This window comes from Pseudophryne corroboree, chromosome 2 (genome assembly GCF_028390025.1).
Source record: "Pseudophryne corroboree isolate aPseCor3 chromosome 2, aPseCor3.hap2, whole genome shotgun sequence".
In the NCBI taxonomy this organism is placed as follows: domain Eukaryota; kingdom Metazoa; phylum Chordata; class Amphibia; order Anura; family Myobatrachidae; genus Pseudophryne; species Pseudophryne corroboree.
Window position 1 is genome coordinate 497,572,650 of NC_086445.1, and position 23,675 is coordinate 497,596,324.

At 46.8% G+C, this 23,675-nt stretch overlaps 1 protein-coding gene and 1 non-coding gene across 2 annotated transcripts in view; both read left to right on the top strand.

Annotated features, from left to right (window-relative positions):
• Nucleotides 1–23,675, top strand: part of LOC135030978 (transmembrane protease serine 11D-like) — a 213,772-nt gene that overhangs the window by 172,785 nt on the left and 17,312 nt on the right. The window contains exons 5-6 of the mRNA XM_063953977.1: nucleotides 16,301–16,368; nucleotides 16,556–16,716. Coding sequence (XP_063810047.1) covers nucleotides 16,301–16,368; nucleotides 16,556–16,716 — 229 coding nt within the window. The remainder of the gene's footprint in view (nucleotides 1–16,300; nucleotides 16,369–16,555; nucleotides 16,717–23,675) is intronic.
• On the top strand, nucleotides 17,555–17,769 carry LOC135052893 (small nucleolar RNA U3). The gene has a single exon (XR_010242319.1). It is a non-coding gene; the product is annotated as a small nucleolar RNA U3 (small nucleolar RNA).

Genomic DNA, 23,675 nt, shown 5'->3' on the forward strand with positions numbered 1-23,675 from the left:
AGCTGATCATTTCCACCAATCTGTTCTCAGTATTGATAATCTGCATAATTGCCTAGCCAATCCCTTCCTTGCTGCAGGTATAAATACACTGTGCCTGAGCAAGGAAGGCGTCAGTGCTTTGGTTGTCAAACCTAGTTCCTGTTTGTCTCTCTCCTGTGATTGTCTTCCAGGTTCCAGCTCCTGTCTCAAGACTTCCACCATAGAGACCCGCACCAGCATTCCACCTGCGGTGTAGCCTCACTCTCCAATCCATAGTGGATTCATCTGTTTCCAGCTACAACAGGGGTGTCAAAGACAAGGCCCGCGGGCCAAATCCGGCCCGCCAGACCTCGTCTGATGGCCCGCGGTGCCGCCGCCATGAAACCCCCTTCTCCCGAGTGCCCAGCTCGGGGGGGGGCGGGGTTTCGCGGAATGACGCGATTGCGTCGTGACGTCACGGCGCAAACGCGTCATTCAACGAAACCCCGTCGGAGGAGGGAGAAGGGAGCCGCGCAGACGAGGAGGGAGAGGCGGCTGAAGAGCGGCGAGAACCGCTTCAAATGTAAGTCAGCCCCTCTCCCTTCCTCTCTTTCTCTCTCTCTCCCTCCTTCCACCACCTGCCACAATGTGTAAAATGGGGACCTGTACTTGCCGCTATGTGTAAAATGGGGACCTGTACCTGCCGCTATGTGTAAAATGGGGACCTGTGCCTGCCACAATGTGTAAAATGGGGACCTGTGCCTGCCACAATGTGTAAAATGGGGACCTGTGCCTGCCACAATGTGTAAAATGGGGACCTGTACCTGCCGCTATGTGTAAAATGGGGACCTGTGCCTGCCGCAATGTGTAAAATGGGGACCTGTGCCTGCCGCAATGTGTAAAATGGGGACCTGTGCCTGCCACAATGTGTAAAATGGGGACCTGTGCCTGCCACAATGTGTAAAATGGGGACCTGTACCTGCCGCTATGTGTAAAATGGGGACCTGTGCCTGCCACAATGTGTAAAATGGGGACCTGTGCCTGCCACAATGTGTAAAATGGGGACCTGTACCTGCCGCTATGTGTAAAATGGGGACCTGTGCCTGCCGCTATGTGTAAAATGGGGACCTGTGCCTGCCACAATGTGTAAAATGGGGACCTGTGCCTGCCACAATGTGTAAAATGGGGACCTGTACCTGCCGCTATGTGTAAAATGGGGACCTGTGCCTGCCACAATGTGTAAAATGGGGACCTGTGCCTGCCACAATGTGTAAAATGGGGACCTGTACCTGCCGCTATGTGTAAAATGGGGACCTGTGCCTGCCGCAATGTGTAAAATGGGGACCTGTGCCTGCCGCAATGTGTAAAATGGGGACCTGTGCACTATAAAAGGGGGCACATGGCTGGGCACTATAAAAGGGGGCACATGGCTGGGCACTTTAAAAGGGGGCAGATGGCTGGGCACATATAAGGCAGGTGGAGCGGTAAATTTTGGATAGACCTACAGATACAACCGGCCCTTTGATGGGGACCAAACTGCTGATGCGGCCCCCGATGAATTTGAGTTTGACACCCCTGAGCTACAACATTACCTGCTTCCAGCTCAGCTTCCAGCAGAGTACAGCTTCCCTTAAAGGGCCGGTGTCCTTTCTACACTTTACCACTCTCCACCGGTATTATTATTTCTCCGCTCTCAAGTTCTACATTTCAGTTCATATTTCATCGCTCCCAAGTTCATTTATTATTTAACTGGTTCCAGCCAGTATCCACTCCGTGCTAACAACAGTCTGGTTCCAGCCAGTATTCACAGCAGCTGTTTTATCTTCAGCAACCCAGCTTTTCCTGGAACACCAGCTGGCACAATCCTGGGTTATCTCCATTGCTACAGTCGGGCCTGGTAAGGACTTTCCATCTAGAAGATCATAAGAACTATCTCACACTACCAGTGCCCTGTGGCTCCTGCCATCCTGTAGTACCCAGGAACTGTATTTATTCTTTGCTGACTTTTACGTTTTCTTTTACTGCTGCTGTGTTGCGGAGTTGTCATAATAAACATCATTGACTTTTATCCAAGTTGTCATGGTCACGCCTTCGGGCAGTTATTATTCATGTTACTTACATGTCCAGGGGTCTGATACAACCTCCCAGGTTCCGGTACATCTCAGCCCCTACAACTGAGGCTGCCTCCCGTCAGCTCAGGCCCTCAGTTGTGACAGTAAGCACTGACCTAATGAATCCAGCCGGAGACCAGGATCAAGCGGCCAGGCCGATGCAAGAACTGGCAGCCCGACTAGAACATCAGGAGGCTGCACAGGGCCACATCATCCGCTGTCTCCAGGATCTCTCTACTCGGCTGGATGGGATTCAGACAACTCTCCGTGGATCAGGCGCGTCTGGTGCGTCAACCACAGTGACTCCAGCTATAACCCCACCCACCTTACCCATTTCTGCTCCACGTCTTCATCTTCCAACGCCAGCAAAATTTGACGGATCTCCAAGATTCTGCAGGGGATTTCTCAACCAGTGTGAGATTCAGTTTGAGCTACAACCTGGCAATTTTCCCAGTGACCGTACAAAAATTGCCTATATTATTTCTCTTCTCAGTGGCTCAGCCCTTGATTGGGCATCACCGTTATGGGAGAGGTCCGACACCCTGCTATCTTCCTACACTGCCTTCGTGTCAACATTCAGGCGCATCTTCGACGAGCCAGGCCGGGTAACCTCAGCTTCATCCGAGATTCTCCGTTTACGCCAGGGGTCACGTACTGTAGGACAATATCTGATACAGTTCCAGATCCTGGCATCCGAACTGGCATGGAACGACGAGGCCCTGTATGCTGCATTCTGGCATGGCTTATCTGAGCGTATTAAAGATGAGTTAGCTACCAGAGACTTACCTTCTAAGTTAGATGAGCTAATCTCACTCTGCACGAAAGTTGATTTACGTTTCAGAGAGAGAGCAACTGAGCGTGGAAGATCATCTGCTCCAAAATCTTCTGCTCCTCCTCCTCGTCAACTGTCACCATCTAAAGATGAGCCCATGCAACTTGGCTGTTCCCGTTTAACTCCTGCTGAGCGCCGAAGACGTCTCTCTGAGTTTCTCTGTCTCTATTGTGCAGCTCCGTCTCACACCATTAATGCCTGTCCCAAACGTCCGTGAAACTCCAAATCCTAGCTCGCCAAGGAGAGGGCCGGCTAGGAGTAATGATCTCCTCTCCATCTCCTCAAGATTGTAATCTCCCAGTCTCGCTTCAAGTTGCTCAACATTATCGGAACGTCATTGCCCTCCTTGATTCCGGAGCAGCTGGGAACTTTATTACCGAAGCCTATGTTAAACGGTGGTCCCTACCCACCGAGAGACTTCCTTCATCCATTTCTTTAACTGCCGTGGATGGCAGCAAAATTTTTGATGCAGTTATTTCTTTAAGGACTCTACCAGTTCGTCTGAGAGTGGGAGTTCTTCATTCCGAACTTATTTCTTTTTTAGTGATTCCAAGAGCCACACATCCTGTGGTCCTGGGCCTTCCATGGCTCCGTCTTCACAATCCTACAATTGATTGGACGACTACGCAAATCCTGGCATGGGGTTCCTCCTGTGCTGAGACATGTTTGTTTAAAGTATTGCCTGTCTGTTCTTCCTCTCCCAGGTCGTCTGATGTTCCACCTCCTCCATATCAAGATTTCACGGATGTGTTCAGTAAAGCTTCTGCTGATATCCTTCCTCCTCATAGAGAATGGGACTGTCCGATTGATCTCGTTCCAGGGAAGGTTCCACCTCGAGGCCGAACTTATCCGTTGTCTCTGCCTGAGACGCATTCTATGGAGGAATATATTAAAGAGAACCTAGCAAAGGGGTTCATTCGACCTTCTTCTTCTCCAGCCGGCGCAGGCTTCTTTTTTGTAAAAAATAAAGATGGTGGTCTGCGGCCGTGCATCGACTACAGAGGTTTGAACGACATTACCATCAAGAACCGTTATCCTTTACCCCTGATTACTGAGCTCTTTGACAGAGTTAGCGGAGCTACCATCTTTACAAAGCTGGACTTGCGAGGTGCATACAATCTCATCCGGATCCGTGAGGGTGACGAGTGGAAGACCGCCTTTAACACCCGTGACGGACATTATGAGTACCTCGTCATGCCCTTCGGATTGAGCAATGCTCCAGCTGTCTTCCAGCATTTTGTCAATGAGATCTTCAGAGACATTCTATACCGTCATGTCGTGGTCTATCTAGACGATATCCTCATTTTTGCCAACGATTTAGAGGAACATCGTTTTTGGGTTAAAGAGGTTCTGTCCCGTCTCCGTGTCAATCATCTCTATTGCAAATTAGAAAAATGCGTCTTTGAAGTCAAGTCCATTCCGTTTCTAGGGTACATTGTGTCCGGTTCCGGACTAGAGATGGATCCTGAGAAACTACAAGCAATCCAAAATTGGCCGGTACCCTTAACCCTCAAAGGGGTCCAGAGGTTCTTAGGGTTCGCCAACTATTACCGAAAGTTTATACGAGACTTTTCCACCATTGTGGCGCCTATTACTGCTTTCACTAAGAAGGGTGCTAACCCGTCCAAGTGGTCTGAAGAAGCCATGCAAGCATTTCATCTTTTAAAACAAAGGTTCATCTCTGCGCCTGTTCTGAAACAGCCTGACATCGACTCTCCTCTCATCTTAGAGGTGGATGCCTCCTCCGTTGGAGTAGGAGCGGTGTTATCTCAGAGGGCTAAAGATGGCCATTTACACCCTTGCAGTTTCTTCTCCCGGAAGTTCTCCCCAGCTGAGCGCAACTATGCCATTGGCGACCAGGAGTTGCTAGCCATCAAGCTCGCTCTAGAAGAGTGGAGGTATCTGTTGGAGGGAGCTTCTCATTCAATCACCATACTTACAGACCACAAGAACCTTTTATACCTGAAGGGCGCACAATGTCTCAACCCTCGTCAGGCCAGATGGGCACTTTTCTTTTCCAGGTTCGACTTTAAACTCCAGTTCTGTCCGGGCTCTCAGAATCGCAAGGCCGATGCCCTTTCCCGCTCATGGGAGCAAGAAAATGAGTCAGAGTCTTCAGACAAGCATCCTATTATAAATCCGTTGGCATTCTCCACGGTAGGGATGGACTCTACGCCCCCATCAGGGAAAAGTTTTGTGAAGCCGATGCTAAGGAAGAAGCTCATGCATTGGGCCCATGCTTCTCGTTTTGCCGGACATACAGGTATCCAAAAAACCCTGGAGTTTATCTCTAGGTCCTATTGGTGGCCAACTCTGAAAAAGGACGTCTTGGAGTTTATTGCATCTTGCCCAAAGTGTGCCCAACATAAAGTATCCCGCCAGTCGCCTGCGGGGCAACTGGTTCCACTATCCGTTCCCCGTCGACCATGGACCCACTTGTCGATGGATTTCATTACAGACTTACCCATGTGCAACAAGTTCAATACCATCTGGGTGGTAGTTGACCGGTTCACCAAGATGGCACACTTCATTCCTCTCACCGGTCTTCCGTCAGCTTCCAAGTTGGCTCAAGTATTCATACAAGAGATCTTCCGACTCCACGGTCTTCCTGAAGAAATTATCTCAGATCGAGGAGTTCAATTCACAGCCAAATTCTGGCGAAGTTTATGTCAAGTCCTCCAAGTCAAGCTAAAGTTTTCCACGGCTTACCATCCTCAGACCAATGGTCAAACCGAGAGGGTGAATCAGGACTTAGAGGCCTTCCTCCGCATCTATGTGTCCTCCTCTCAAGATGACTGGGTTCAATTACTTCCCTGGGCCGAGTTCTGTCATAACAACCAGTATCATTCTTCATCTGCTTCAACACCATTCTTCACTAACTTTGGATTCCACCCTAAAGTCCCTGAGTTCCAACCGCTTCCAGCAACTTCTGTTCCCGCAGTGGATATCACCTTGCATCAGTTTGCCAATATCTGGAAGAGCGTACGATCAGCTCTGCTCAAGGCATCGTTCAGGTACAAGAAGTTTGCGGATAAGAAGCGTCGAGCAGTTCCTGCTCTCAAGGTGGGTGATCGGGTATGGTTATCCAAGAAGAATTTGAGGTTAAGAGTTCCCAGTATGAAGTTTGCACCTCGCTATATCGGTCCTTTCAAGATTGAACAAGTCATCAATCCTGTTGCTTACAGACTCCAGTTGCCTCCCTTCTTAAAAATACCCAGGACATTCCATGTTTCCCTGTTGAAACCGCTGATCTTGAATCGGTTTCATTCCTCACTTCCTCCAACTCCGAAAGTCCAAACTCAACGAGGCGTTGAGTATGAAGTGGCCAAGATCCTGGACTCACGTCACCGTTACGGTCAACTACAATATCTTATTGACTGGAAGGGTTATGGTCCTGAGGAACGTTCATGGACCAATGCTTCTGATGTCCATGCTCCTGCCTTGGTCCGGAGATTCCATTCCAAGTTTCCTCAAAAGCCAAAGAAGTGTCCTGGGGCCACTCCTAAAGGGGGGGGTGCTGTCACGATCCGGGTATCTGGACGCCATTTCTTACCCATCAGATGCCTCCTAAGGCTGGCTCAGCGCTCCAGGACCGGATCCCATCTGTTATCCTGATGTGTACATTCCTGTATCCTCTCCTGTCACTCTGGGACGCTGTCACAGTAAACGCCATATTACACCTGGCATGGCGTCTCCCGCGGCCTCCGCCGCCGTCCCTGAACTTCTGCATGCAGAGTGTCTGAGTGGCGATTACGTCAGCCGCGGCCTCCGCTGTGTCCGCGTGGTTGGATGTGCATCTGTCAGCCTGGCGCCTCCTGTCTCCGGTGGCCGGCGCCGCCATTACTGTTTTCATTACCACATGGATTACAAACCAAACTTCCCTCCAAGTGTCTGCATGGGCGCAGCCATCTTGGATTCTGTCAGCTGATCATTTCCACCAATCTGTTCTCAGTATTGATAATCTGCATAATTGCCTAGCCAATCCCTTCCTTGCTGCAGGTATAAATACACTGTGCCTGAGCAAGGAAGGCGTCAGTGCTTTGGTTGTCAAACCTAGTTCCTGTTTGTCTCTCTCCTGTGATTGTCTTCCAGGTTCCAGCTCCTGTCTCAAGACTTCCACCATAGAGACCCGCACCAGCATTCCACCTGCGGTGTAGCCTGACTCTCCAATCCATTGTGGATTCATCTGTTTCCAGCTACAACATTACCTGCTTCCAGCTCAGCTTCCAGCAGAGTACAGCTTCCCTTAAAGGGCCGGTGTCCTTTCTACACTTTACCACTCTCCACCGGTATTATTATTTCTCCGCTCTCAAGTTCTACATTTCAGTTCATATTTCATCGCTCCCAAGTTCATTTATTATTTAACTGGTTCCAGCCAGTATCCACTCCGTGCTAACAAAAGTCTGGTTCCAGCCAGTATTCACAGCAGCTGTTTTATCTTCAGCAACCCAGCTTTTCCTGGAACACCAGCTGGCACAATCCTGGGTTATCTCCATTGCTACAGTCGGGCCTGGTAAGGACTTTCCATCTAGAAGATCATAAGAACTATCTCACACTACCAGTGCCCTGTGGCTCCTGCCATCCTGTAGTACCCAGGAACTGTATTTATTCTTTGCTGACTTTTACGTTTTCTTTTACTGCTGCTGTGTTGCGGAGTTGTCATAATAAACATCATTGACTTTTATCCAAGTTGTCGTGGTCACGCCTTCGGGCAGTTATTATTCATGTTACTTACATGTCCAGGGGTCTGATACAACCTCCCAGGTTCCGGTACATCTCAGCCCCTACAACTGAGGCTGCCTCCCGTCAGCTCAGGCCCTCAGTTGTGACACCGTTATAGCTGTCCAACGCGCCTGTGCATTGCGGCTCAGATGCACAGCAGCAATCAGATCTGAATTAGGCCCAAGGTTTTATTTCACTTATTGGTATGTATTATATTGGTATGTAACAAACACCTTGGCCCTCATTCCGAGTTGATCGCTCGGTAAAAATCTTCGCATCGCAGCGATTTTCCGCTTAATGCGCATGCGCAATGTCCGCACTGCGACTGCGCCAAGTAAATTTGCTATGTAGTTAGGAATTTTACTCACGGCATTTTCATCGTTCTGGCGATCGTAATGTGATTGACAGGAAATGGGTGTTACTGGGCGGAAACAGGCCGTTTTAATGGCGTGTGGGGAAAAACGCTACCGTTTCCGGAAAAAACGCAGGAGTGGCCGGAGAAACGGAGGAGTGTCTGGGCGAACGCTGGGTGTGTTTGTGACGTCAAACCAGGAACGACAAGCACTGAACTGATCGCAGATGCCGAGTAAGTCTGGAGCTACTCAGAAACTGCTACGAGGTGTGTAATCGCAATATTGCGAATACACCGTTCGCAATTTTAAGATGCTAAGATTCACTCCCAGTAGGCGGCGGCTTAGCATGAGCAAATCTGCAAAAATCCGCTTGCGAGCGAACAACTCGGAATGAGGGCCCTTATCTTAACAGAGATAGGGGATATTCAATTTGCCCCGAAGAGACATCGGGAGTAAAAAAACCCAATATTTCTTCAGGTGCAGCGGTCGGGCTATTTAATTAGCTCGGCTGGTAACGAGTTCAGTTACACCTGTAAAGACACAGGTTCAGTGAAACCTATGTGTTTTCGGGTGAAAGAGCACAGTTTTCGGATGAAAATGGGGCTGTTATCGGGCACTTTGCTTCGCCTGCCGGAGGCAGGTGAATGAAAATCCCCGATAAGCCGCGGCATGCGCCGGCTTATCGGGGCTAATTAGATAGCCCCCGGCGGCGTCACATTACACCCGCAATCGTTGTGGGCAAATTGAATATCCCCCATAGAATGATATAACTATTGAAAGAAAGATATAACTATTGAAAGGAAATACACCTTTATGTTGCTTACGTTATCTTTTGTACCCCAGGACTTCAATACAATAATTTATTTTTCCCTTTCCTAAATTAAGAACTACTGATATACGCCACTTACTGTACAATGAGAATATAATAGACATATGTGCCAAATGAACTGCACTTACATAAATATTTTCATGTTCCAAATATAGGGTTCTTGGAAATTGGTAAAACAGAAATGCATCTTTTGTACCAGTAGTTTGCTAATGTATAAGGGATTACAATGTTCTCCTGACATAATCTTTCTGCCAGCACAAAGAGTCCTGCTTAGGTAAATTCTCCTGGTCATATGATATAGAGCAGGTGCAATGAAAACATACACGCTCAGAGTAAATTACACAGTACAGCACTGAAACGAATTATAGCACCTGGTACAAGGAGTAACCTGCTTTTAAGTACACACTGGAAAGTACAGCATTATAAAATCAATCTAAAGCCGGTACTGCATCATCATCATCATCATCATCATCATCATCATCATCATCATCATCATCATCATCCAACTATGTGCTTGTTGTGCATTAATCCTCAATTCCTGAGGCAGATATAACCAGTGGTGTCATTATGCGGCTGCAGGCCACACCCGTGTGTCACCCTCGGAGGGGGTGATACCAAAAGGCCAGATCCACCACAGTGACAGGAGCAGGGTGCTGCACTGTGGCATTCTCCTGCAGCGCTCAGCACCTGGCTGCCACAGAGGAGGAGCAGACAGTGCATGCACTAGTCTCTGGGTACAGCCCAGCAGCTCAGATTTCATTGAGAGGACATGCCCCTTTATGTTAAACCACATCCCCTTTTCATGCGGGCACATAATCCTGGAACATGCGTGCGCGGGGGGTTATAAAGGGCGCACTGGGTGTCACCAGGCCCTGTGACACACATAACACACATTTAACAAAACCTAAAAGAGATGATTTATTACAAATATTGCATGTTATAAATGAGCTAGGTTTGACCTCCTTCCCAGCTATTAATATGTATGCACATTTTGAATTCTGCTCCACCTCATCACAACAAAATGATGCCACGGTGCAAAATGACATATTCTAACAGAATTTACTTTTAGCTGTACATCAGGCCATAAGTGAGGATGACTGATACCTTATTGTCTGCAATTGACAATTGTTATCATGTACAGCTTTAGTCCCATAATGATTGATGTGTACGTCATCATCACATTAAGCAAAAAAAGGAAAGGTAGAGTTACAATCAACATGGTTTTTGTTTCTGGAACTGTCACTGTGCCTGGCAGATTATTAATCAGATGCATTAATCTAATCTATTGGGGTCTAATAGGGTCTAGTTGTTAGACTGAATTGCTTCTGATGCCAAGGACCAGAAAGTAGCTATGGCAGAGAACCTCCTGGCAGCTCTGGAAAGCTTGTAAAGTACCAGGAGCTAGGGATGGCCATTGACCATCAATGGTTAGAAACCGTCGATAGTCACTCACTGATTTTACCATTACTGTCATAGATTTAAATGGTTTCTTACCATCGATGGTAGCCATGGGCCCAATGGTTTTCTTTTATGCTTGTAGTCAGAGTGCTACAGCCGCACTTCTGGCCAGAGCTACTAAGCTGTCAACCAGCATCCCTGCGCCGAACCCGGCAGCAGCTTACACATACAATACAACACCCTGTGTGCCGGGATGATGGGCTGGCCTGCCTTGCTGACTTCACAGGCTGAGCTCAGCAGTCAGTCAGTAGTCCAGACCTGTCCCAGCTCTGGCTCACATACAGCAGTGAGTGTGCCGGAATGGATGTACCACCTCGTCGACGTTCAGTGCTGTATGAACGAAGCACCAGCCACTGTACAACATGCACAAAGGAAACTTTCCCCACTCCATCTGTCTCTGACGTCAGTGTAGGCCAAGTATCTTCCATGTATGCGTAAACCTTTCGATGGTTAAAACCATCAATGGTATGGCTTCAGAAAGTTTAATACTATCGATGACTCCTGCCATTTTGTCCATCACTGGAGAATACACGAATGGCCATCCCTACTAGAAGCTCAGAAAATGAAATAAACAGTGACTCTTCCCACTGATGAGATTTGGTCACATGGTTGTGCCTATAGCCCAGTCAGGGCTTCCACCAGAAATTGAGGGGCCCGGGACTGACAAAATAGGCAGCCCCCCCCCACACACACACACACACACACACACACACACACACTTTTACCAAAAATATTTAGCACCTTATTAAAAAAAAATACAAATTTGTACATTATGAAACGTGATGGGGGCTCATGAAATATTTAAGGGGTGGGGCAACATTAAATAACGGATGAGCGAGGGTCATTATTATATAAGAATAATAGAATATGTGTGTATATATACACATAATTTATTCTTATATAATAATGACCCTCGCTCATCTCTTATTTAATGTTGCCCCACCTCATAAACATTTAATGATTCCCCCACCCCTTAAATATGTAATGAGCTCCCATCACGTTTCATAATGTATTTTAACACCTTATTAAAAAAAACAAATAAATTATATATATATATATATATATATATATATATATATATATATATATAACCTGCCAATGGAGGAGGCACAGCCAGGAGAAGCAGTACTGACATTGGGGGGAGGGGCCATCCTGTCTTAAGTGTCCAGAGCCGGCCATAGGCATAGGTAAACTAGGCAATTGCCTGGGGCATTTGATATGCCTAGGGGCATCAGCAGCTTCTGCTGATTAAAATGATATGCGGCATGCCTATATTCTTTGTGTAGAATTTCATATGCAGATACAGCCACAGTTTTACACAGTATATAGGCATGCTGCATATCATATTAATCAGCAGAAGCTGCTTGTGCATCCTAGCCACATAGCAATGCAAATAAGATGCATTTTCATAAAAAAAAGGTGCCCGACATTAACATTGAGGCAAGATTAATGAGGACACATCTGTATCCAAGCAGAGGCAGAGGTCACAGTGTCAGTGTGAGTACTGTGTGCATGTGAGTGGGTTGGTTGTGCAGTAGTGTTCGGAATATGTGTAAGGAGCATTATCTGTGTCATGTAAAAATGCATTAATAATGTGCAACATATGTGTAAGGGGCACTATGTGTGTCATGTGTATAAGGGCATTAATAATGTGCGGCATATGTGTAAGGGACATTGGTGGTCATTCTGAGATGATTGCAGCTGTGCTAAATTTAGCACAGCTACGATCATTCACACTGACATGCGGGGGGACACCCAGCACAGGGCTATCCCGCCCCGCATGTCAGTGCCAGCCCCCCTTCCCCCCCCCCCCCCCCCGCAGAAGTGCAAAGGCATCGCACAGCGGCGATGCCTTTGCACTTCAAGAGTAGCTCCTGACCAGCGGAACTTTAGCGTGCTGGCCGGAAGCTACACATCGCTCCCCAGCCCGCAACGGCTGCGTGTGACATCACGCAGCAGCTGCAGCCCGCCCCCGTTTGGTCCGGCCACGCCTGCGTTGGCCGGACCGTGCCCACGAAACAGCAGCCAAACGCCGCTGTTCTGCACCCCCGCCAAGCGACCGCCTCTGCCTGTCAATCAAGCATTGGCGATCGTAGCAGCCCGACGGCCTTCGGCTGTAGGGCATGCGCCGGCGCACGCGCAGTTCTGACCCGATCGCACCGCTGCAATAAACTGCAGCATGTGATGGGGTCAGAATGACCCACATTATGTGTAAAAGGGCATTGATAAAGGTTGTCATAATGTGTAAGGCACATTATGTTTATAAGGACATTAATTTTGTGTCTCATATGTGTAAGGGGCATTACTGTGTAGAATTGTGTATAAATGCATTACTAATGTGTGGCATTATGTGTATAAGGTGCTCTACTATGTGGCACTGTGTATGGAAAGGGCACTACTGTGTCGTCTAATGTGAATAAAGAGCAATAGGGTGTGGTGTAATGTGAATAAGGAGCAATTCAGTGTGATGTAATGTGAATAAGGGGCTCTACTGTGAGGAGTAACGTTTATAAGGTAAAGTGATACTACTGTGGGATGTAATATGAATTATGGACACTATCGCATGATAAAATGTGAATAAAGTTGCAGTACTGTGTGGTGTAATTGGAATTGGGGTTACTATTGTGTGGCCATGACCCTTGCCAGCAAAAACACACCCCTTTTTGGGCTGTGCGCCAAATGTGCGAACTGTTCCTATTTAAAATATAGGGGGTACAAACACCAAAATAAGGACTGCTATGGGTGAGGGGTGATGGTGCTGGGAAAGAGGTGTAAGGTCAGAGGCGGAACCAGCGGTAGTGCTAGGGGGCACCAGCCAAAATCTTGCCTAGGGCACCATATTGGTTAGGGCCGGCTATGTAAGTGTCCCGAGTCACTCACAACAATCACATACATAATACTTACCCTTCTGTCCTGAGCGTCCTCTCACCCACTCTGTCTGCTCCTGTCCATTGTCCAGTGTGGTGGCTCCTCTTCAATTCACTGGCACGGTGCAACGTCATGACGTCACGCCACGCCGGATCCGGCTCCACAAACAGCAAGCTGCAGCTTGCTTATTGTGATCGGCGGTGGGGGGCCGATGACAGCCTCACGTAAAGGGAAGTGGCGGCGGCCGCCGGGATTAGAAGGACTATTTAGGGTCTTAGCACATCCGCGGTCAGTCCCATCGGCGGCGGCTGTCGCCGGGAATAGCAACGGCAGGCTGTTTGAGCCAGGGACGTGCAGTCAGGGGAGGCAGTGCCTCCCCTGTCATTAATGAGTAAAATAATACAAAGAAGATACTTATGACACATAAGTATCTTCTTTATTATTTTACCTATCATTATATATGTTAAAATCACTTTGGGAGGCACCGATCGTGGTGCCTCCCGTAGTGATTAGGAAAAGTATGGGGAGCGGGGGGCGGGCACAGGCGGGCCCTAGCAATGGGCTGGAAAAGCCCATTGAAATAACATGGGAAAGCGGCACCATTAGTGGTGCCGCTTTCCTACAGGGACGTGCTTTCAACCTATGAAAGCACGTCCCTGTGAGTGAGGCCACAGTGATTGGCCAGCGGATCCGTCACTGGATCCGCTGTCAATCACTGTATGGGGCGGCATCGTTACCTGCGGAGGTGCGGCGGCGGAGGTACGGGAAGCGGCGGGCCGGGCGGCGGAGGTACGGGATGCGGAGGTACGGGATGCGGAGAGGCGGGCGGCGGTAGCGGCGGTAGCGGCGGCGGTAGCAGAGTTTTGGCAGCGGAAGCGGTACCCATTTCAAAAATGGCGCCTCAGCGTCATTTTTGAAATTCAAGATGGCCGCCGCGAGCCAATCATGGCTCGCCGCGTCATCGCCCCGCCCCCTCCCGCTGACTTATATAAGTCAGCGCGAGGCAGCGGCTGTCAGTCCGACGGCGGAGGAGGAGCGGAGAAGAGCTCCTGAAGACGCCGTGGAAGTCCTGGATGGGCGGCGGCTATGCAAAAGAGCTTAGCAGCCGCCGCCCACCAGGTGAAGATGCTGGAAGTCCTGGGAAGGCGGCAGCCATGCAAAAGAGCTTAAAGGCCGCCGCCTCCCAGGTGAAGACGTCGTGGAAGTCCTGGATGGGCGGCGGCTATGCAAAAGAGCTTAGCAGCCGCCGCCCACCAGGTGAAGACGCCGGAGGAAGACCCCAGAAGCCCTGGGGAGGTGGCGCCCTCCCAGGTGAAGACGCCGGAAGCCCTGGGAAGGCGGCGGCCATGCAAAAGAGCTTAAAGGCCGCTGCCCCCAGGTGAAGACCCAGTTTAATAAAGGATTTTTTAAAGAATGTGTTGTGTTTTTTTTTTATATTTTCTTTACAGGTGGACTACAGGTGCCAGCGGGCCCTTTATGTCCGGGCATGCTGGCACTTGTGGTTCTCCAAGTGCCAGCATGCTGGGGCAGGCTTGCTGGGACCTGTAGGCCACCTGTAAAGAACAATATTACTATTCTTTGCAGGTGGACTACAGGTGCCAGCGGGCCCTATATGTTCGGGCATGCTGGCACTTGTGGTTCTCCAAGTGACAGCATGCTGGGGCAGGCTTGCTGGGATCTGTAGGCCACCTGTAAAGAACAGAACATACAATGAACCCCGCACCCACCGCCACCAGGGGTGCGGGGCATAGCACTGGGCTATCAGCCCAGTGCTGGTTGTTGCTCGGGAGGGGGGACCCCATTTTGATTTTTTGGGGACCCCTCTTTCCGAGGAATTCCAGCCCTGGGCTGACTGGTTTGGGGGGTGTTTAATGGCATGGCAGGGGGACCCCACACTGAGTGTCTCCCCTGCTATGGCATTATCCCCCCTGGCTGGTTCTGCCTGGTGCTGGTTTTAGTGGTGTGGGGGGACTGCACTTTTTTTTTTTTTTTTGGGGGGGGGGGGGGGGGCGAGTTTAGCTGCAGTGCCTCCCCAGGCCCTGACCTCACCGCACGTCACTGGTTTGAGCAGCCCGGGCCCTCCACTCTCTGTCAGAGTAGCCCAGGACAAGTGTACACAGGGGACCCCCTTGATGGCGGCCCTGAGCCCAGTTGGATCTAGCAATTACCCATTTTTACTATGCGCCAGGTTATTAAACATGTCTTACTGTTTTCTGTGATCAGTAAGCCAATATTTACATTCAAATATATGCAAATATAATTTCCAGTCATTCCATATGCATATTGTTGCTGAATGTTGTTTTTGTCCTTGTTAACAAACGTTACACATATGCATATATTCACAATTTATCATGCACTACTTGTATTTAAGCCCTTCACTAATTTCTGCTGCCATCACCCTTAACCCACCACTACCAGGGATCGCAGAAAACCATCAATGACATAGCAACCACTGATAGTTTGTCAACAATGGTTGCTGGTATTCCTATCGATGGTAGAGATCCAAATTGGTTCTCTGCTATCAATGGCAAGTTGTTGTGTTTTTGTGTGTGTCTCCAGCGCAGGTAATATGGAGCATAGTTCTGCCACTGAACCACCACTTAGCGGTAGCGTCTAGTTTCTCTTCGTGCTAAGGACCTTTCCCATAACCCCCTGGGTCCATGTCACAATCTATTTGGAATAGAAAAGTGTGTCGATCGAAGTGGAGCGAGACACCGAGCCCGAAGCGTGGCGAGAGTCCAATGCTGCATAGAGAAATAAAATTACCCCAAACGATCAGAGAACGAAGAAGACATGTAGGAGCTGTAAGGGCGGAAGTTCTCTCCTGCCCTCTCGTTTTGTCACGTCCAGGTCCTTAGCACAAAGGCAACATAGACACAACCCCACTTAGCCCCCACTTCCTTGCTGGACTGATATACTGCTGGCCACCGATGAAGTAAACCATCAATGTTTCCCATCATCGATGAAAAGCACAGATGACATCACCAATGGTTAACCAAACAAACCAAACAAACACTCTCACTCATACATTTGGGTTATGATGTGAGCCTATATACTTTAGTGTATATATATATACTTTCATCTGTAGTTTATTACTTGATAAATAAACACTGTATACAAATAAAAATTATTTCTCTTAGTTGTAACGATTTTGTCATATTTATTTCAGCTGAATAAACACTTTAACAATAGCTTGTTACAAGCGAACTTTAGGAAAGCGTCTGTCTTTGCTATAAGGTAACATTTGTATTATGTAGTAATATGCAGTATTATATTGGTGCATGAATCAGTAAGAATGAATGTATACGCCATCTTGATGCATGCACTGTCAACCTGCATGTTCCTACTCTTTTTATCTAGGGTACTGGATATAGCTAAGACTGAGTATATAATGTACATACTGTATTTACATTTCTTGTTTCAGCCCTGATCCAGTAATCGCGTATTTCCAGCTGCTGTTTTGCTATGACAGTGCGACATTGACTAAAATAGAAGCTGACAATGTGTCTCTGGTCCTGAAAAGTTACAATGCAAGCAGGGAGAAGGCTAATATATCAGTAGATGTGCAGAGTGTGACGGTAGGAGGTAATGATTCTTTAAACACAAACTACTGTATGAGAAACTGAACAGACCTGCAATGAGGAGCATAATACTGCAGTTATGTACGATTATCGGTAGATTAGGTCGGGCTGCAGGTGAACTGTGGGCTGGATCTCACAGATCAGGGATATTACTTTAGCTGAATAAAAGTTGTGAGATATAATTACACAGTACATTTGTATATGTAGATGTGTAGATATAATTACACAGTACATTTGTATATGTAGATGTGTAGATATAATTACAGAGTACATTTGTATGTTTGTCTATGAGGTTTAAGAACAAGATGTTGTCGCACTATATGACTCACAAAATATGTTGCTTGTGCTTAACAGCGCCACATAGTGGCAGCTGCTAGTGTTTGCTACTTGCACCTCAGGATTATTCATACAACTCGCCAAATAATTTCAACCTCATGCTGCACGGAGACTGCAAACAAGAGATCGTTATTTTTTTATTTAATTTTTAACAAATCCCCACAATACAATTACTCTTGGTAGAACAGGCGCTGATGTTATCCTTCCGGTCGATGCGCCGTGGCGTGTATAACTATAAAGACTTCCAAAGCAGGATAAAGCAAACTGTTATTTGATTGGCCGATGGGTGTGGTGTATGTAAATTACAAAGAAAATACTGTTAAAACGTTACATTGGCAGCGATTTTTTATATATATTTCAAATATTAACTGAGAACTACAGCCTTACTATAATCTATATTATACTATTAATTGATTTTGAATGATATACTGATTTTTTGAATTTATCTCCCCTATCTTAAAGAGGAGCTTCTATAGTCTGGTGTTTCATGAAAAGAGTGAGTTGGTAAGACTATACTTTCAGGGATCATTTCTATAGTTTTTAACTTAGGAAATGTGCTCTAAAGTGTCCAGACCATCCAACCACGATGAGGAGCGTCAGTGTTTCCTTCTGAGCGTGAAGTGAGCTTATAGTGCTGCTTTTTTGTGGCTGCTGTTTGCTTTTGATGACCGTTCCGCTCTCTCTTGGGGGAGTTGGAGGAAGGGAACACAAGCTGAGTGGTTGTTTTTTTTTGTACAGTGAAAAGCAGAAAATGATTAGACTTGTAAGCAAGCGTTCTTTTAAAGAAAGGGATGGACATTATGCATGGTCAAAAAGATAGCTGCTATAGTCATGGCAAGTATGTGTTAAGTAAATTATACTGATTGCATCAGCCTGTGAATGCTATAAAAAAAAAATCTACAATCGATGTCCATCCCTAATCTGAACTTCAGTCATTGGTGTTAATAGCTTTAAACTAGGGATGGCCATTGGTGTGTTTGCCATTGATGGTCATGAACTGTGTTATGGGAGACCATCAATGGTTTCTCTCATCGATGGCCATCCCTGTTCTTTCTGTGAAAGACACATGGGCCAATTAGAGGCCGCCCCGGCCTATCCTTTGTGTCCCGGCATCTTGCAAAAAAATATATATATATATATTCGTTTAGGAGTATTCAACATCAGCCATAAACCATCGATGGTTTTGAAACACTGATGGTCAATGAGGGGCTCTTCATCCTTATATAAATTTACCTCCATGACCATCCCTAGTTTATATATGGCTAGTAATCATCAATGGTCAATGGCCATTCTTACTCTTTTCTATTAATCTATGTTGAAACTCACTTAACTGTTTTGATAGAGATGTAAAATAATGCTCAGGTCGATACGTTTTCTGCCACACATTATGATATTTAAAGACCATTTTTTTCTACATCATCAAAATGTTTTTGAGATTGCTTAACCCCTTCACTGCAGAAGATGAGGGGCTCTTCATCTTCATATAAATTTACCCTAAAGTGCAGATGACGAGTCCTACTTGTCATGGCAGAAAAGTGCCCCCCTTACTTTCTCCACACCATCACTAGTCACTGGTGGGGAGTCCTGATGGTCAGGGGGCAGGTCCTGTAGCAGGAATATCGGCGCATATGCACGCCAATGTTACTTTAAAAAAAATGTAAAATATTGACAGAAGTGGAGGGAGGGACTTTATGCTCCTCTATATCCCCAACCCTGGCACATAGAGAGATGTAGGCACCCTTGTCTGAAAGAGGGGAGTCTCGTCTTTGAAACTATGTATCTCCTTCAAGATTTTTGCTTGGTGATCGGCAAAACACACTGCACGGTAGAAAAATCAGGGAGTACAGCCTGGCATCCATGAAATCAGGGGCTCCCAATTTAGAAAGAGGGGAGTTTCCTGTATCAAATTCTGGATTCTCTATAATCTGGTGATCACCTATGAACACTGGACAATGTGATGCTGTGCTACAGAAAACTTTGATTTTTCTGTATGAGGAGGGGCTATTATCTGGTGATCACCAGATATTATTACCCTGCTCTACATAAAATAGACGTTTTCCGTGTATGGGTGTGTCAAAGTCAGAAAAATATCTCTATGCACACTGCCATATTTGCACCTCACACAGGTCTGCGCTGCGCATGCGTGCGCTCTCCCGTGCGTGCGCATACTCGCTGTTGCGGGCACCCGCGGGTGCGCGGTATGTGCATTTACGGTAGAGTTCATGTGTTCGTAGCGTGCGACTCTTTCGTTACATATTTCCACTATATAATGTATTTTGTAGATCATGGTCCCTTTGATAGATTCTGAAAGTTTGGTTAATATAGAATGTTCATGAACAGAGAAATCCCCCTTTGTTTGATACGAAGGGTCAGACAGGAGTAATACAGTGGTGTTTAGTACCCATCGGAAGAGTATTTAATTAGCAATATTCCGGTGTTGGTTTGAAGCGGATTAATCGCTCGTGCGAATAGTTATGGACATAAGAAGTTTATGAACATTTACTGTATTTGCACTTACTTATCCATGCGGCGGGAAACCCAGTTTCCCTCGCACCTGAGCTGTTGGAAATAGTCACGGCCCACCTGTATGAATCAACCTATGACCTTTTGTTATAATGCGAGGAGGAATTCCTGTGTCCAATGAACAATGAGATTGTAGGGACCATTGAATTGTATTGTGTGTGGGGCATAAATAGACAAGCCGATCACATCCAGCTCTCACTCTTCAACGGTTATCATTGCTGAAAATCGGGAGCTGGATGTCCAGAGGCGCATGCGATCGTTTCCTTTGTGCGTAAGTTTTCTCCGCAATCATATTGTCTTTCTTGATGTTATGGGCCATTTTATAATTGATAAAACGTGCTAAGAGAGATTTGTCGCTATTTCATAGTTAAAGTGTAAAACCCACATGCAACTCTACCCAAGGTAAAAGGAGAGATTGGTGTGTTGCGCGGTAGACGATCGAGGATCATCTACATTGATAAAAGTGTTAGTTGTGTTGCGGTGGACATTGGTTTTGTGTACACGTGTCTCTAACAAAGGGCTGAGACTCGCGTACGCCAAGGCCGACGCACGCAGCGTAAATTACGCAACGGAGCGTCTGGGTACGCCCACGTAACTCGTCACACGACAGTTGATTTTTAAGTAGCGCAACAGGCGATAAATAGCGCAACAGGCGATAAGTAGCGCAACAGGCGATAAGTAGCGCATCAGGCGATAAATAGCGCAAATCTATTTTAAGTCCGAAATTTAGATTAACAGATCCTTCTCCAAATTCACAACACATCTGGTCTAAAGAAAATTTCTGCGCAGAAATAGAAATAGAAGCAAAAGTGTACGTGTGGTGAGTGAGTGTTTTGTATATATAAGTTTATACAATTTTACAGGTTGAACCACAAGAAGTCGAGTTCTCGCAGAGGTACATACATGTAAGTGACGTGCATGGTGGCTAGGGAGGCATCTCTGGTTAAACATAAAATTTGAGCAGTAGAGAATAGTAGACCAGGAGGTCATACTACAGACCGGGAGGTCCAGGTACAGCAGACTAAGAAGTCTGCCATAAAAGAGAAAAGGGCACAACCCAGGGGGTTGGTGCAAAACCCATATAGGCCAATAAAGCTCTGGCTGAAGGAATTCGCAGCCGAAATTTTCGATTCCACTGGTCGCTCAGTACATAAGATTAGTTGCTTATGTGCTGAACGATTGTACCGCACGTAATTGTGTACATTAGTTAATCTGACCAGTACCATTTGTGTACGATCCCGGTCATAAAACTATTTGTACACTCTGATGTGATTTGTGTAATTTTTTATTTTCTGAAGGGAAGTTCGCTGGTCACTCAGGAATTGTCCAACAACCAATAGTTACTGGAAAGAGTAAGTGTTCTGCGGATATCCCTCGCATGTTCCAGTAAATAGAGGTTCATAGGGGCCCTGGGTCGAGTACGCCAGCACTAAGGCAGTGTGTGGGTCGTATTGGTCGGCGTGGGCGAGTGAGTGGGGTACTCGGTAAACCGCCACCGTCAGCCTATCGTGAACATTTTGGTTTTTGTAAGGGTTCGCTGAAGACCCTGAAATAAGGTCAGAGGTGGTGAAAGCAACGCCTGCAAGGTATGGGGGCCAATTGTTCAGGAAGGGGGCGATCAACCTCGGTTCGGGTTGATTCAGTAAACCGACCAGTCGGGTCGGCAAGGTACGTAATGTGTGAAAAATATGGCTCACATACAGAGGTTTTATGTGATGAATGGGAGAGAATGACAGTGCATGACGGGGAGAAATTCCCAAGAGTAGGTAGCTTTAGATCAGAAGTGTTGCAAATTTAAGGAGGAGGATATGTCTCATTAAATCAACAAAGAGACGAATCCAACATTATGATTATTTGCAGTTATGGCAACAGGAGGGTGAAATACAGAGAGGATTGGCTCTGGCGGCAGGATCTAATCCTATCAAGAAATTGATAGCGACAGCCCCGCCGCCACCATACATATCAGGAGAGAAATTGGTTGCGGAGAATGACGCATTAGGGTGTAACAAACAAACACTTAGCAACTGTGTAAATGTTAATAAGTTAACTAATGCAAGTATTAACCCGTGCAAGTTGTACCCTGTTTTGAACTTTCCCCAGGAGTGTGATCAAGAGGACGAATCGGCAACAATATCGGCTCTCTCTCTAGCAGCCACCATAGCAGAGACAACAGTAGGCACGGCTCCACCCACGAGATTAGTAACAAAAGCCCCTAGCGGAGGGATAGGTGAGGTCGTATCTACAGGTAAGTACGGCACCATACACTATGCTGAAACCATTTCACCACAGGCTGTAGAACCTACACAGAGTGATGTTAGTAAACTTAATCCTGTTAGGGTAAAAGCAGTGCCAAATGGGAAAACTGACACGACAGGAATCACTCCTGTTAGGAACATTGCCATGTACAGCCCATTTTCCCGAATGGAACTAAGAACCATAGTGTCTGAGTTCCCTGACCCTAGGAAAGACTTAGTTGCCAGCCAGAAATACATCAGAGACCTAGGGAACACTTTAGAGCCCAATAACAAAGACTGGCAGGTATTGCTGAGGGCATGTTTACCCTCAAATGTCGACGCAGCTCAATTTTTGGCTGACTGTGGATTAGATCAGGATGTACCTCTTACAGATGTGTACAACAAAGATAACGTAAAAAGAATAACTTTACAGTTAAGAGTATTTCCCAGCGGTAGTTAAGTGGAACAATATTTTCTCCATTAGACAGAAAGAGTCAGAAACTGCTGCAGAATATTTTCACAGGGCATTACTAGAAATGGCAAAGTACACAGGTATAGAGGACATTAAAACAAACATAAACCATCGAGAAGTAGCAGTATCTGTAAAGACAAGAGTACAGACCACGCAACCATGTTGGCGAGGTCTGTCGGTGGCTACTTTGAGAGAGGCTGCTATTGATCACGACCGGAATATCACCCGACACAGGGAGTCACAAGGTGATAAGTTAATGGCCGTAAGTATACAGGCCCTGACCACAAGGCAGCCTTTGTATAAATCACCAAACCCTGTGGGTAAGTCAAATGTGGTAACTTGTTTTTCTTGTCATAGACAGGGACACATGGCACGAGACTGTAGAGTGAAAAATTCACAAAACTCATATCAACCCCCTAGACAACGACACGACACACGACATTGGGAGCAGGGTCCGCAAAGACGGAGTTATGAGCCACATACAGGGGAAACAAAAAGATACCCCCCGAACAGAGACTGGCAAGCCACTGGTAGTTCCCATTTAACCCCTTCACAAGCAGTTGCTGCCAGCGGGATTCAGGGAGGTCACCATACCCAATAGGGGTGTGGCCATACCTGTAATCTGCAGCCAGTAAAATTGATTGCAAATCTTGGAAGTGAACCAGAAATTGCAATCAATGTAGCTGGTAAATCATTAAACTTTCTTGTAGATACAGGGGCGGCCAAATCAGTGATAAATTCGACAGTGGGCATGAGAACCACTGGTAAGACAATTCCAGCCATAGGGGTAACGGGAGTAGTCCAGCACTACCCTGTTAGCAAACCAGCCGAGATTACAGTAGGGCCGTTACATACCAAGCATTCCTTTTTGCTAGCTGCATCGGCACCGACTAATCTCCTGGGAAGAGACTTATTGTGCAAAATGGGGTGCGTCATTTATTGTACTCCTGAAGGTGTATTCTTGGACATACCTGAGAATCACGCTCAGGAAGTGCGAGACATGTTAGACTCCCCGTCAAAATTAATGTCACATACCATTATGACAAATAGGACTCCATCCCAAGTAGAAGAAATGACATCCCAGATACCAGAGTCACTTTGGACTAAAGATGGACAGGACACTGGATTAATGGCAAACGTAGCTCCGGTAGTTGTACAAGTAAAAGATGGTAGGATAGCTCCAAAAATCCCACAGTACCCTCTGAAGCCAGAGGTGGAGTTAGGAGTTTATCCCGTAATAGAGCGCTTGCTACAACAGGGCATTCTGGTAAGAACGTCCAGCACTGCCAATAGTCCCATCTTCCCTGTTAAAAAAAGTGGGGGGAGGGGTTACCGGCTAGTGCAGGATCTAAGGGGGATTAACAAAATAGTTGAGAGTCAGTTCCCCGTAGTGCCAAA